Below are 13,931 nucleotides of genomic sequence, written 5' to 3' on the forward strand. Positions count from 1 at the left end.
AAGAAGAAAATGATGACCCCATTATCCAATCCCTCAAATTAATCCTTATTGACAGTATTTAATAAATAAATGTACCTGCTATAAGCACTTATAAAATGATTAGTAAAAGTAGCCTTACTCTTCATAATAACTGCTGTTAATAGCTTTTGGGGAGGATCCTTCAGGAAAATGTGAGGCAAAGATAGACAAGCACAAATATACTTAAAAAAATAAAAAGTCATATGAATGTTCATATCATATACACCATATTCTAGGTCTTTTTTTTTTAACTCAATAATGAATCTTGAAGGTCTTTTCATTTCATTGCCTCCTGTTCTATTTCAATCTCTGTTAACAGCTGTTTAATTGTTCTTCAAACATATCAGTTTATTAATCCATCTGTGCTGATGAACATATGCATTATTTCAATTTTTTCCCATTACAATGTTCTGTATCTACTTATATTTAGTAAATTACACAGCTAAGTTTTTTAAGGTATAGTTCATTTTCTTTTTTTTTTTTTTTAAAGATTTTATTTATTTATTAGAGAGAGAGAACATGAGTGGTGGGGGGAGGGAGAGGGAGAAACAGACTCCCCACTGAGGAGGGAGCCCGATGCGGGGCTCAATCCCAGGACCCTGGGATCACAACCCGAGCCAAAGGCAAGACGCTCAACCAACTGAGCCACCCAGGCGCCCCTGTAGTTCATTTTCTAAACCTGTTTATTATTATTTTTTTTACTGCTACCCTGAGGCTTACTATATTTTTCTTTCCAAACTATCAATTATTTTGACACTATAAAATTTATATATCTAGTCCATGGTACTTAATAAGATTCTAAATGAAATCTTTAGTCAACTTCTATAAGACTAAAACAAATCCGAGGCTTCCTGAATAAATGTTTTAGTCAACTATATTTTGTTTTTATGTGATGCTAACTACCCAAATCAGTGACTTTCCACTATTCTATTAGAATTGATGGGATGCATTGAGGACATAGAATAGAGCACATGACTATAAATGAAGATAGGAATGTGTTAAAGAATTCTAAGACAGTATAGGGAGGATCTGATCCAAGACAACAGGATCACTTGTGACTGAATAACTGTAAATCTGTGAAAAAATTTATTTGCCAAGAAAGAAAGGGTTTTTAAATTATTTTCAGAATAATGAGAAAGACAAAGGCCCATCTCTAAGATTAGTAAAAACTATAAAGGATTATAAACTGATAAACATTTTCAATAAGGATTCTGTGTGGTGACTCAGCTCAGAGTAAGATTTAGATTTCACTCCTAATAAATTGTAAAGAAGAGATAGAAGGAAAAAGGAGATGATGACAAAATAATTTATTTTGTGCTACTGGAACACACATATAATTGGCATGAAAATTAAAAAAACTGTCTCTAGTTTTGTTATCTAAAAATCTTTACACTCTGAATAATGTTTTTATCATGAAAATCTTACAGTGTTCTCGTAAGAAGTCCAGTAATTCCACGAAGACTTTTAAAACGCTTTTAAGAGATTAGGGTATTTTACCGTCGCTTTGTTATATAGAGTTCATCCAGCAGGTGTCGTTCTTCATAGCTCATCCATCGTTCATCAGGCAGCTCTTCTTCCTTCTGCAGCAACTGTTCATAGAGTCTAACTGGATTCCAGCCAGTCATTATGTCATAAGTGATTACACATCCCAAAGAATGTGACACTATTGAGACTTTACCCCCTTTTTCTTCAAAGTCTGGATTCCGAGAACAGAAAAGGGAATATAATCGATTCAGCTCTTGCTGAAGGCCTTTAACTAGCTGTTTGAAATAAGAAAACATTATCATGTTAATCACTGACTTTGCTATAAACTTTATTTCTAAACTCAAATACATGAAGAAAGAAAAACAGACATTACTGGTCAAATATACCTAGTTCATTAAAGTTAACTCAGGTGCTTCAAAACCTTGCAGAGAATGAAGAAAAGAATACATAAGGTGTAATCCACTTCATCATTAAAGAATAAAGAGGCAGGGGGCAGCCGGGGTGGCTCAGCGGTTTAGTGCTACAGCCCAGGTTGTGATCCTGGAGATCCAGGATCAAGTCCCATGTCTGGCTCCCTGCACGGAGCCTGCTTCTCCCTCTGCCTGTGTCTCTGCCTCTCTCTCTGTCTCTCATGAATTAATAAATAAAAATCTTAAAAAAAAAAAAAAAAGAATAAAGGCAGGCATCTTTTCACCATCTTTTTTTTTAAGATTTTACTTATGAATCATGAGAGACACAGAGAAAGAGGCAGAGACACAGGAAGAGAGGGATAAGCAGGCTCCATGCAGGGAACCTGATGTGGGACTCGATCCCAGGACTCCAGGATCATGCCCTGAGCCAAAGGCAGATACTCAACTGTTGAGCCACCCAGGCGTCCCTTCACCATCTTTAAACCAACTATATGAGCAAGCAGTTTCAGAGATTTAAAAAAAAAGTTCCATGCAGATTCCAGTAAGACTTCCAAAGAGTCCCTTCAAATTTTCCCTTCATTGAAACTTACTCATATGCTATTCTAAGTTTTTATACCTTACAGTTTTGAGCTATAGTAAATTTTACAAAAAGAATATGAGTTTATGCTAACAAGTGTGCTAACATATATATTATTACATCATGCATTTAGACAAGAATAATGTAATGAAAGACCATTGTATGATTGAAAAGAAAGCTAATGTTGATCTATTCAATATTCCAAAATTCCCATTAAGTTGGCAATATGGATGAGTAAAAAATTGTGTGTGGCTGGAAAGCAGGACTTTTTAAGGCTTAAGGTTAGCAATGTGGAAGTATCTTAAGTAATTTTTCTTTGTAAAACTTCTTCCTTTGAAATTTAGCTTTATTAAATATTAACTGAAATATTCCATAAAGGCAGAAAAATATGTTTGCTTATTATACAGCCCATACTGGGCCCTGACCTAAGTTTTAAGGCAGTCCTTCCTCTCCTCTTCCTATCATTGCTTGCTACTATTTGATTATAAACTTCCTGCTTGACATTAATTTAATTCCTCATTTCAGTACTTAATATGCCAGCTGCTACTCTGACATACAAGTATTGCTTATACATTACTTCTATTTTCAGTTTTGTTATTTCGTCTCAAGAGGAAACTAGCTTCCACTAGATTTTACTGAACATTTTCTACCTGCTGAAAATCATTTGAGCATTCGTGCTTGGCAGGATTAGCAGTGACATGAATGAAGGCATGGTGCTCTCCCTTGATTGTTGGCACCGAGGAATTCTACAATACAATACTGAGGACTGCTTAAAGCTACCAAAAGCATGTGTTGGGTCTGATGAGATACATTCAGCCAATTAAGGAAGAGAAGAACAGGAGGAGCTGCTAGCATGTGAAAGGGTGATAAGCCACCTTTTCTCTAGGGAGAAATGCAAAGGTTTTATTTTAACTGGACATTTTAATTTTTTTCTTGGGAAAAGCCAACTCCAACTTTCAAAGTGCATCAGAATCACATGGAGGGCTTGTTAAAGACAGATTGCTAGGCTCCATTCCAGAGTGTCTGATTCAGCAGTTCTAGACACCGCATTTTACTGCCTTAGTGGCAAATGCATATAAAAACCTTCTAAGACATGGGTTGTAGATAATTCCAGTCAATACAGTTTGAGGAGTATGCAGTATGATATGGATTACAGGTTCTGCTCAAAGGGAGCTACAGTGTAATGCTTTGGACGTGGCTTTGACAAGAATATCAAGTAATTCTTAAAATTTCTATTTTTCTTGATTTATAATCTACATGAAAGGAGGTGCAGCAAAAGCTAACTTACAGATAAATTCCTTCGAAAGCAACATTTGTTAATAGTTCTTACTTTTGAAGTTCTTAATTTTAAGACTCACACCACATAAATCTAGCAACACTAAAAGACATAATACGTACTCTGGCAATCTTTTTGTTTCAGAATACCACCTCCTCATTAAAATTTAAAAATTGAAAAAAAGGGAAAAGGTCTACCAGTATCTCTATCAGTGATTAACCTAATTCGTATCAAAAAATTTTAAAGCATTTCTCATTATATGCAATACTTCAGCAATTATATGGATAATAAAACAAGGGTAAATATCTAAGACAGAGAAAGTCTATTTGATGTTAAAATACTTCACGGTGGAATGAAATACAGAATGGACAGTTTCTGAAGACCTGATGCTTTCATCTGTTTTAATAATCATGTACTTGAACAGAAGTGGTCTTCATGTTTCCTTATGAGAATAAATCTAGATATGGTAGCATTTTAATTTTTTTAATTTTTTTTTAATTTTTTAAATTAAAAAAAATTTTTTTTATTTATGATAGTCACACACACACAGAGAGAGAGAGAGATAGAAACATAGGCAGAGGGAGAAGCAGGCTCCATGCACCGGGAGCCCGACGTGGGATTCGATCTTGGGTCTCCAGGATCGTGCCCTGGGCCAAAGGCAGGCGCTAAACCACTGTGCCACCCAGGGTTCCCTGGTAGCATTTTTAAATTTTGTCCATAACTTACATATACAGGAATGTTTGTGTTCTAAAACATTATGATTTTAAAAGCCAAGTTTTAAACAGTTGTATACTACCTCAAAATGGTTTTATAAATCACTCAGTCAGCAGCAAAAGGAGAAATCCATCTCTATTTTGTGTACAAAAAGTCTAGTCTAATTAGGGCTGTTTTTTCCTCCTTCTCCTCGCTGATCCAATTATATTTTCCCAGCTATGATCCCTTTGTGACCAAGTATATTCATTTGAGATATATGAAGATTAATGATATACCCTGTGATATTAATTTTACTAGCTCTACAATATTATCCAATCAAGTCAGCTAATCTCTTACGTGGTAGGCAAATTGATGGCTTTTCAAAAGCTTAAAAGTTTTTAGTTCTCAGAACTGCTGCTTACAAGTTAAAATTTATGAAAAAAATCAACCCAAAAGGAAAAAAGCCAGCAGTTTCCAGAGGAAATCCAAACACATAAAGTATGGCTGAAAAATATTAGTCCTTCTTTGTCCTTCTCCCTGTTTCAGGAAATTTTAATGAGAAAAAGAAATTTAGAGAGTTTTAGTCATATACATCAGTTGAATGATTTTTCAAGGAACACTGACAAGAGATGGCCATGACCATTCTCTTTAAAATTCTTCAGTTTTAAAAATCACTGGAAAGAGAGTTCAGATGTACACAAGATGTCATTGCTTTCTCTGGATTTTTCATGTTACTTTATTCAGAATTAAAACAAGGGCCAAAGGCTCTCTGATGGTATCTCTATAGTCAGGATTAGTTTCCTTTTTTTAATCGGTGGTTGGAAAGTAAGACCTGAAAAGTACTAATTGACACACAAAACTTTTCCCTTAACTATGGGCTTTTTAATGATTACTGGCACAATCACTGATTAGGGTCCTCCCAGGAGTATCTCACAATCTTCAGTGAAAGGGGAATTAAAAGAGATTATCTAATTTAAACTGCTGTGAAGGTAGGAGTCCCTTCAGTGGCATCCCTGAGTAAATCACTCAGCATCCACCCCAGTGAGTATCTCTACTCTAAAGTGGATACTTTTGGTTTTTAAAAACTTTTTTCCAGTTTATTGTGATATAATTGACACATAACATTGTATATGTACAACATAACGATTTGATATATGTATATATTGTGAAATGATCATTATAAATAAGTTTAGTTAAAATCCATCACATTATTTACAATTTTTTCCCTTGAGACATTTCTATTTTTTTAAGACACCTTTAGTTACAAAGTTCTTCATTAGTAAACAAACATGTTCCATATTTTCTATCACTGATCCTTATTCACTTTCTAGAGTTAACAGAATAAGTCTATTCCTTTCTTTTCTTTAATGAGAGACCTTGAAATACATAAAGACAGATATATAATTAATCACAACTGGAGACTCTAAAGAGGAGGAATTGTACTGGAAACTTTATATATACATTACATCTTTAATCCTCACGACACCCGTTATCAGGTAGGTACCCTGTGTCCATTTTATAAAGTGAGGAAGCTGAACAAGTGAGAAATTTCATCTAAGGTCACACAGATAGTTAAATGGCAGGTTTTGAAGGGCATCTATTTTAATTCCAAAGGCTGAGTGAAAGGGATAAAAAGGCTCTTTCATATGCCTATCAAGTAAACCAAACAAGGTTCATTCAACAGGCATGATATAATCCTAAAGAAGTCCTGATTGCTGTTATTTATCACTTCTTCCCTTAGGAAACGTACACTGTTTAAAAATAATTAATCTAGAATGGGTAACATCACCCTGTGCTAAATGAGTTTTGATTTGCAGAATCAGCTTTCCTTTTTTAAAATTAAGAACAATTTTTGCCTGCTTCTTACTAAGTTTTCTTTTGTTTTTCACAATACCTTAAGCAATGTTTCCCAAATTTCCCTGATGGTATCACCTGTGGAACTGTTAAAAAACACAAATTCACAGGCTCCACCTCAGATCCACTGAATCAGAATTTCCGGGGGGGGCGGGGGGGGGGGCGGGGCGGGGAGACCTTGGAAACCATTATTTCCTCATTTCCTTTTTTTAACTTTTTACCTGGAAATAACTTCGAGTTTAAAAATGTTGCAAAAAAGCCCAAACTACAAATATCATCCATATATCCTTTATCAAAGGTTTATCTATTGTTAGCTTTTTATCCTGTTTATCATTCCTTCTATTCTATAGCACACACAATCATGTACATTTTTTGGTGAACCATTTGAGGATATATTACATATGTCATTGTCTTTTACCCCCTAAATACTCCAGTGTATATTTCCTAAGACTAGGGATATTCTCTTCCACACTCAGAGTGTAGTAATGAACTTCAAAAACTTATATAACATTTCATCTAATTTTTTTTTTTTTAAAGATTTATCTATTTATTCATGAGAGACACACAGAGAGAGGCAGAGGCAGAAGCAGGCACACTCCCTGCAGGAACACGATGCGGGACTCAATCCCGATCCCGAACCCGATCCCGAAACTCCAGGATCGTGCCCTGAGCGGAAGGCAGATGCCCAACCGCTAAGCCACCCAGGCGTCCCAACATTTCAATCTAATTTGACCTACCATCCACATCTCGTCAGATGATCTAATAACATCTAGTACAGATTATGGTCTAGGATGAGACAGATGTTGGATTGAGCTAGGTGTCTTTTTAGCCTCTTCCAGCCATTCTTCTCTTTCACGGTATTTACATTTGAAAAGAACACAGTCCCATTCTTACTTTATTTGAACTTCTTCACTCTGTGTTTGCTTGATGTTTCCTAATGACTGAAGCACTGCATAAATGATGCTGTGTCCTCTGAGTGTCCCTCAGGAACAGCCAGGAAAGGTGTTGCCTAATTTCTCCACTCTATACCTGCTCTTTTTTTTTTTTTAAATAAGCAGTTTATGAGGATATACTTTAAGACTATGAAAATATCCTATTCCCCATCAAAATAATATCCTCAATTTAGCACTCACTGACAAATCTTGCCCAAGGCTCTTTTACCTAATCCTACTACTATAGCTACAAAATGAGGATTTTCCTCTGGCATTCCCTTGAGTTTTCAGAAAGCCCTTGGCATTTACTATAAGCATAGAGGCTTTCTCTTCCATTTGCTTCTTTGTAATTGATACGAATTATGAATTTTTCAGTGATTTATAACTCATTATATTGTCCTTATATAATTGATGGAAGCCTAGTTCTTCTCAGAGGGTAACAACAGGACTAGAGACAGAGATCTGGTTGCTAGATGTGCTCATCACACTGAGGTTTCTTTGCTTCTTGGCCTTTACAATGTACACAGGTGGGAAATATATACATGTATATATACACATATACACTTAAATATATACTTACATATACACACATTTATGATTTTCAAAATCATAAATTCACATGAATACCTTCAATTCCAATGACTTCTATGAGGCTGTTTTTTGTCTCTACCATTAATGAGTACCCCAAGTAACTGTTTTAATTACGGATGTTTGGGAAACACTGCTCAAGAATGATGATGAATCGCAGCCACAAGTTCTCTGGTGCTTTTTCCACAAAATTCAAATGGATTAAAAGACAAACTAATTTAAAACACTGGGTGTTCTTGGGGAGCTTGGGTGGCTTAGTTGGTTAAGCATCTGTGTCTGCCTTCCACTTAGGTCCTGATCTCAGGGTCCTGCAATTGGCCCCATTTCCCTGCTCAGTGGGAAGCTGGGGAGCCTGCTTCTCCCTCTGTACCCCCTCCCTCAAATGAGTGAATAAAATCTTAAGAAACAAACAAACAAAAACCCACCACTCTGCGTGTTGTCTATTTCATTTATCTTAGCTATCAGTTCCTTCTTTCTACTGAATATGTTTTATTCAATTCCATTCTGTAGATAACTATCTCCAGAAGATATGAGAGTAAAATAGAAACTGATTACTTTTCTCTTTCCAGATTTTCCTGTTATTAATGTCAATTTACAACTTTTTTTAAAAAAAGCTCTTATTAGTTTGGAGGATGTGCCTCAGTACATTTTACCCTTCAACGTTCAGGATACCTTCTTAGAAATACTACCAACCATATATCTGTGTCTATAAGGTATACTTATGGTTTATGAGTGTGTGTTACATGCTTTCAGCCATTCTCTTTCCTTTTCTCCCTCTCTTACTGATTTCACTTGCAATACTTATTGTTCAATTTCCTAATCTTTAGGGCGTATGTCCAACGATGCCCAACATAAACTATAAACGACTATGAACATGTATATTATTAGTATTCTACTTCATGAGCCAGGCCTTCCCTGTTGGGCTAGAATGAAGCCCTGTATAGATTGTTTTTACTGTTTTTATTGTTTATTGTACTTTCTTATACGTTATCAGTCAGAACAAAGCAGACTTTGCCCCATACTGGTATATGACAATGAGGGGATATAGAAAGGAATGGCGGAAAAATCCTGAGGGAATGGCAGCCCAAAGAGAAGGAAGTTCTGTGGCAATTAACCTAACATACTTCTGTACATATGCAAGGGATATCCTGAGCGAAGTGAGGGATATTCTGTTCTTAATGAACAGAATCGGAAATGAATTGGCTTAGAACAACACAGAGCAACTCTACTGGTAACTACTCTTTGTATCAGTTTCTTCATCTTTTGAATGAGGATACGAATTATATCTACCTCATACGGTTTTTATGAGATTTAGACAAGCTAACACGTTAGGTAATTAATAAGGTTATTCCTATGAAACAATTCTTTTTTTCTTACCAACAAAGTGACAACATGTATTCAGTAGTCTCTCATCCCCCTGAATAAAGTTTTACTCTTACCCAACTCCCCAGGGTTATTTCTGTGATGCATCAGCAACATTATTAATTAAGAACTAGAGGAATCCACTATAGAAATGACACTATAAAAGCAAGTCTTTGACAAACAAAAAACTTGAAATTTCTTAAGCGTCTAACTTTTTTGTGAGGACAGTAATTGTAGATATAATTAATCAATTTATGAAAACTGGTATATTTCAAAGAGCTGTTTATTAACCAATTTCCTACTTCCAATATTATCCATTTTATTAATGTGTAGTTTGAAGATAATTAAATTTACTATTAAATACAGGCTATTTAGAGGTTAATGGATTCCTATAAATTATCATTTGCTTGTAAAAAAAAGTGCTCTAAAAAAATACGCAACAGCAACAAGATAATCAAGATACTTACTTCATCTCTATAAAGTGGGCTAGTGTAATACATTATGTCCATTGCACTGCTGTTCAGCATATCCCTTAAACCTCGTACTTTGTCTGGAGTAATGGAATCAACAGTGTCTACAAGTTTAAAAAAAGAAAATATTAAACTTATAGAAGATCTTTGTTTTAGGGAAAAAATAAATTGTGAAAAAATTACATTCTCCAAAACAACGGGTCTTTAAGTTCACATTTACATATTCAAGAGTGGCTTTGGATCTAATGAAACTTGCCTTCTTACAAAATGCTGCAAAAAAAACCCCAAACCAAACCAAACCCACAAACAGTAAAAGACTAAAGGGAACATGGGAAGAAAAGGAACATTAAGGATGAAAGCCATGATCAAATCTGTAAAGATTTATCATTTTTTCCCTATATATTGGCTTTTGCATGACAATCAGGGGTACTCAGAGCAAAACCAGGCCATCTGTATTCTTGAACAAGTGTTAAGGGATCCGATCTTACTCTTCCTGTACCTGTTTCTCTGTTTCCTTTCTCTTCTTCCTTGGCCTCTGTACTTTGGGCCTGGCAATACCCATATGGAATGCCCACCGCCACCAGTGGCAAACCAGTAACAAATTATTATTATTTTTTTAAAGATTGTATTTAGGGATCCCTGGGTGGCGCAGCGGTTTGGCGCCTGCCTTTGGCCCAGGGCGCGATCCTGGAGACCCGGGATCGAATCCCACGTCGGGCTCCCAGTGCATGGAGTCTGCTTCTCCCTCTGCCTGTGTCTCTGCTGCTCTCTCTCTCTCTGTGACTATCATAAATAAATAAAAAAAAAAAAAATTAAAAAAAAAAAAAGATTGTATTTATTTATTCATGAGAAACAGGGAAAGAGAGAGAGGCGGAGACACAGGCAGAGGGAGAAGCAGGCTCCATGCAGGGAGCCAGATGTGGGACTCGATCCTGGGACTCCAGGATCACACCCTGGGCCAAAGGCAGACACTCAACCTCTGAGCCACCTAGGCGTCCCCCAGTAACAAATTAAAAAGTTTCCCTACACTTCCTACACTTTACATATATCTCTCTTCAGTGAACCCAAGATCCTATGGGCAAGAGCTGCCAAATTACAAATATGTAAACATGATAAAGTTGGTATAATTCACTTTTGAAAAAAGAAAGTCATGTACACTACACTGCACTGCAAACAACATTCCTGGATTACAGCTAACCCGTGAAAATTCTACCGTGGGAAGCATATTCTAGGAAACACCTAATAAAGTGATCAGAGATGCAGGAAACTTTGAATTTCTTACAGAAATACAAAGAAGCCCTATATAAGGATGAATATCATAATATGAAAGCACAAGGTGGGCAGGACAAAGCTTAAATTTTTAGTCTAGCGTAGTTTATCTTCCAGTTTTTCACTGAATTGTTTTTATTCATCCCCTACTTTAATACAATCTAGTAACGACTGGAAGACAATGACTCAAGCAAAAGCTAGAAGTCTTTTCAAAGATGTAAAGGATGTGGGTAGCACAACACATTTATAGCCTATGCCTATTTTTAAGTTGTAAAAGTGATAGACGTGACTACCATGCTGATACAAAGAACTTAAATGCCATTTTAATGCATTTCCCAAAAAAAGTTTTTACTGTGAAATACACATACATACAAAGAAGATATTTAATATATACATGCATCTGAAAGAATAATTTATATATGGGAAAACATGTTTCTGTCACCTAGCTTAAAAATATTGCCAGTATCTCTAAAACTCACAGCATAATGCTAAATGATCACATGCCTCTCCCTAAGTAACTACCAATGAGAAGTTTGTGCTATACTCTTGCTTTATAGACTACATGTTCATTAATATTAATAATTTTAGCCAATTCTAGAGCATTTATTATGTGCCAGAGCATAAATATTTTATTTCATTTTGTCTGTTTCTGAATACTATGTAAATTGAGTTACTGCCCATGGCTCATATGGCCCAATACTATGCTTCTGAGATTCACTGATGTTGAGCTATATAGCTATAACCCACTCATTTTCACTGCTATATACTATTTCACATATATCTATCAACGTACTCATTTTCCTTTGAAAGACATTTGGGTTGTTTTTAGTTTTTGCTAATATAAACTATGCTCCTAATAACACTGTTGTATGTCTCTTGGTGCACATGTGTAGGAGTTTCTTTAGTATATATACATCTAGGAGTGAAACTACTGTGTCACAGGGCACACTCACATTCACCGTTAAAAGAATATGTCAAACCATCTTCCAAAGTGATTGTACCAATTCACATTTCCATCAATAGTCAATGAGAATCATAAGTGCTGTATATCCTCACCAACATTTGGTATCATCACTTTCTTAAATTTTTTCCTGACTGATGACTTAAAGGTATTTCATTGTGGTTTAATTTGCATCTCCTTGATTGCTAGAGAATGTACATTTTATATATGAAATTGTAAATTAAATATATTATAACACACACATGTGTATGTGTGTGTCTGCCTATCTCCATTTAGGTTTCCTATTCTTTATTCTGGATATTAGACTTTGGTGGTTATATCTGTTGTTCTGTTGCAACATCTTTTCCATTTGCGGCTTATCTTTCTTTTTTTTTATTTTTTTATTTTTTATTTTTTATTTTTAAATTTATTTATTCATGAGACACACAGAGAGGAAGAGGTAGAGACATAGGCAGAGGGAGAAGCAGGCTCTCCATGGGTAGCTCTATGTGGGACTTGATCCCGGGACCACAGGATCGTGCCCTGAGCCAAAGGCAGCCGCTCAACCACTGAGCCACCCAAGTGTCCCTGTGGCTTGTCTTTTTTATGCTACTGCGAAAAAGAAGTTCTTAATTTCAATCTAATCAATTTATCCATGTTACTTTATAGTTGTGTTTTTGTGTCATATTTTTTGTTTTTTGTAATACATTTCAAAGCCCTGGCTTATATGTTTGATCTTCTGGAATGTGAGGTAGAAATGATTTTCACTTTTCTCTCTACAGGATAACTGGTTACTAAGCACCATTTATGGGACAGGCCATCCTTTCACCTGTGATCTGTAATGCTGGCTCTATGATAAACCAGGTTTCCAAACTAAACACAGATCCATATGAGGGGTCTCCAGTCTGGTGTACTGATCTGTTTACCTAACCTGTGCCAATCTAAGTCTAAATTATCTTATATACAAAAGTTAAAAAATAGTCCAGTTATCTACAAGGATATGACACCCTCTCCACTCTCTTGTTTTGTATCTTGGCTATTTTTGGGCCTCTGATCTTCTACATTAATTTTGGGATCAGCTTGTCAAGTTTTATGGAACTCCATTGGGATTTTGATTGAAAGTGCATGGAATCTACAGATCAGTTTGGGAGAAATAATATCTCTAGTATATTGAACCATCCAATCTACAAAAATGATCTTTGTATATATTTAAGTTGTACTTATGTATATATTTAAGTTGTACTTATGTATATATTTAAGTTGTACTTAGTATCCTTTAAATTATTTTCATCTTTAATATAAATATACATATTTTATTAGATTTCTAGGAACCTTGTATTTATGCTACTTCGAATAGTCTGTGCTGGCATATAGAAATACAGTTATTTTTGCATATAGATCTTTTATTTCACAACCTTGTAAAAAATCTTATTAATTCTAATAATTTTTCTGTAGATTCTTTTGTATATTCTGTGTAGACAACCCTCCCTTAAGCCCTGTAACCACTAATCAGTTCTCTGTCTCTATAATTTTGCCTCTCTTAGGATGTCACATAAATGGAAGCACACAGGGTGTCTGAGCTGCTCAGTTGGTTAAGCATCTGCCTTTAGCTCAGGCTGTGATCACAGAATCCTGGGATTGGGCCCCTCATCAGGCTCCCTGCTTAGTGAGGAGCCTGCTTCTCCGTCTTGCTCATGTTCTGTTAAATAAATAGAATCTTTTAAAAAAATGGAAGCACGGGATCCCTGGGTGGCGCAGCAGTTTAGCGCCTGCCTTTGGCCCAGGGCGCGATCTTGGAGACCCGGGATCGAATCCCACGTCGGGCTCCCGGTGCATGGAGCCTGCTTCTCCCTCTGCCTGTGTCTCTGCCTCTCTCTCTCTCTGTGTGACTATCACAAAAAAAAAAAAAAAAAAGGTTTAAAAAAAAAATGGAAGCACATATTATGCAAACTTTGAGACTGGCTTCTGTAATACTGTGATATACAGCTGACCCCTGTACAACAAGGGTTTAAACTGTGCAGGTCCATTCATACATGGATTTTTTTTTTTTTTTTATA

General features: G+C 35.8%; 1 protein-coding gene across 7 annotated transcripts in view; it reads right to left on the reverse strand.

The window, feature by feature from the left end:
- DDHD1 (DDHD domain containing 1) overlaps nucleotides 1-13,931 on the reverse strand; it is a 110,871-nt gene that overhangs the window by 20,772 nt on the left and 76,168 nt on the right. For all 7 annotated transcript variants that reach the window (XM_077909329.1, XM_077909327.1, XM_077909332.1 and 4 more), the window contains 2 exons: nucleotides 9,663-9,769; nucleotides 1,516-1,778 (listed from right to left, as the gene is read on the reverse strand). In XM_077909329.1, the coding sequence (XP_077765455.1) occupies nucleotides 1,516-1,778; nucleotides 9,663-9,769 (370 nt within the window). The remainder of the gene's footprint in view (nucleotides 1-1,515; nucleotides 1,779-9,662; nucleotides 9,770-13,931) is intronic.

Source organism: Canis aureus, chromosome 9 (genome assembly GCF_053574225.1).
Source record: "Canis aureus isolate CA01 chromosome 9, VMU_Caureus_v.1.0, whole genome shotgun sequence".
Classification (NCBI taxonomy): domain Eukaryota; kingdom Metazoa; phylum Chordata; class Mammalia; order Carnivora; family Canidae; genus Canis; species Canis aureus.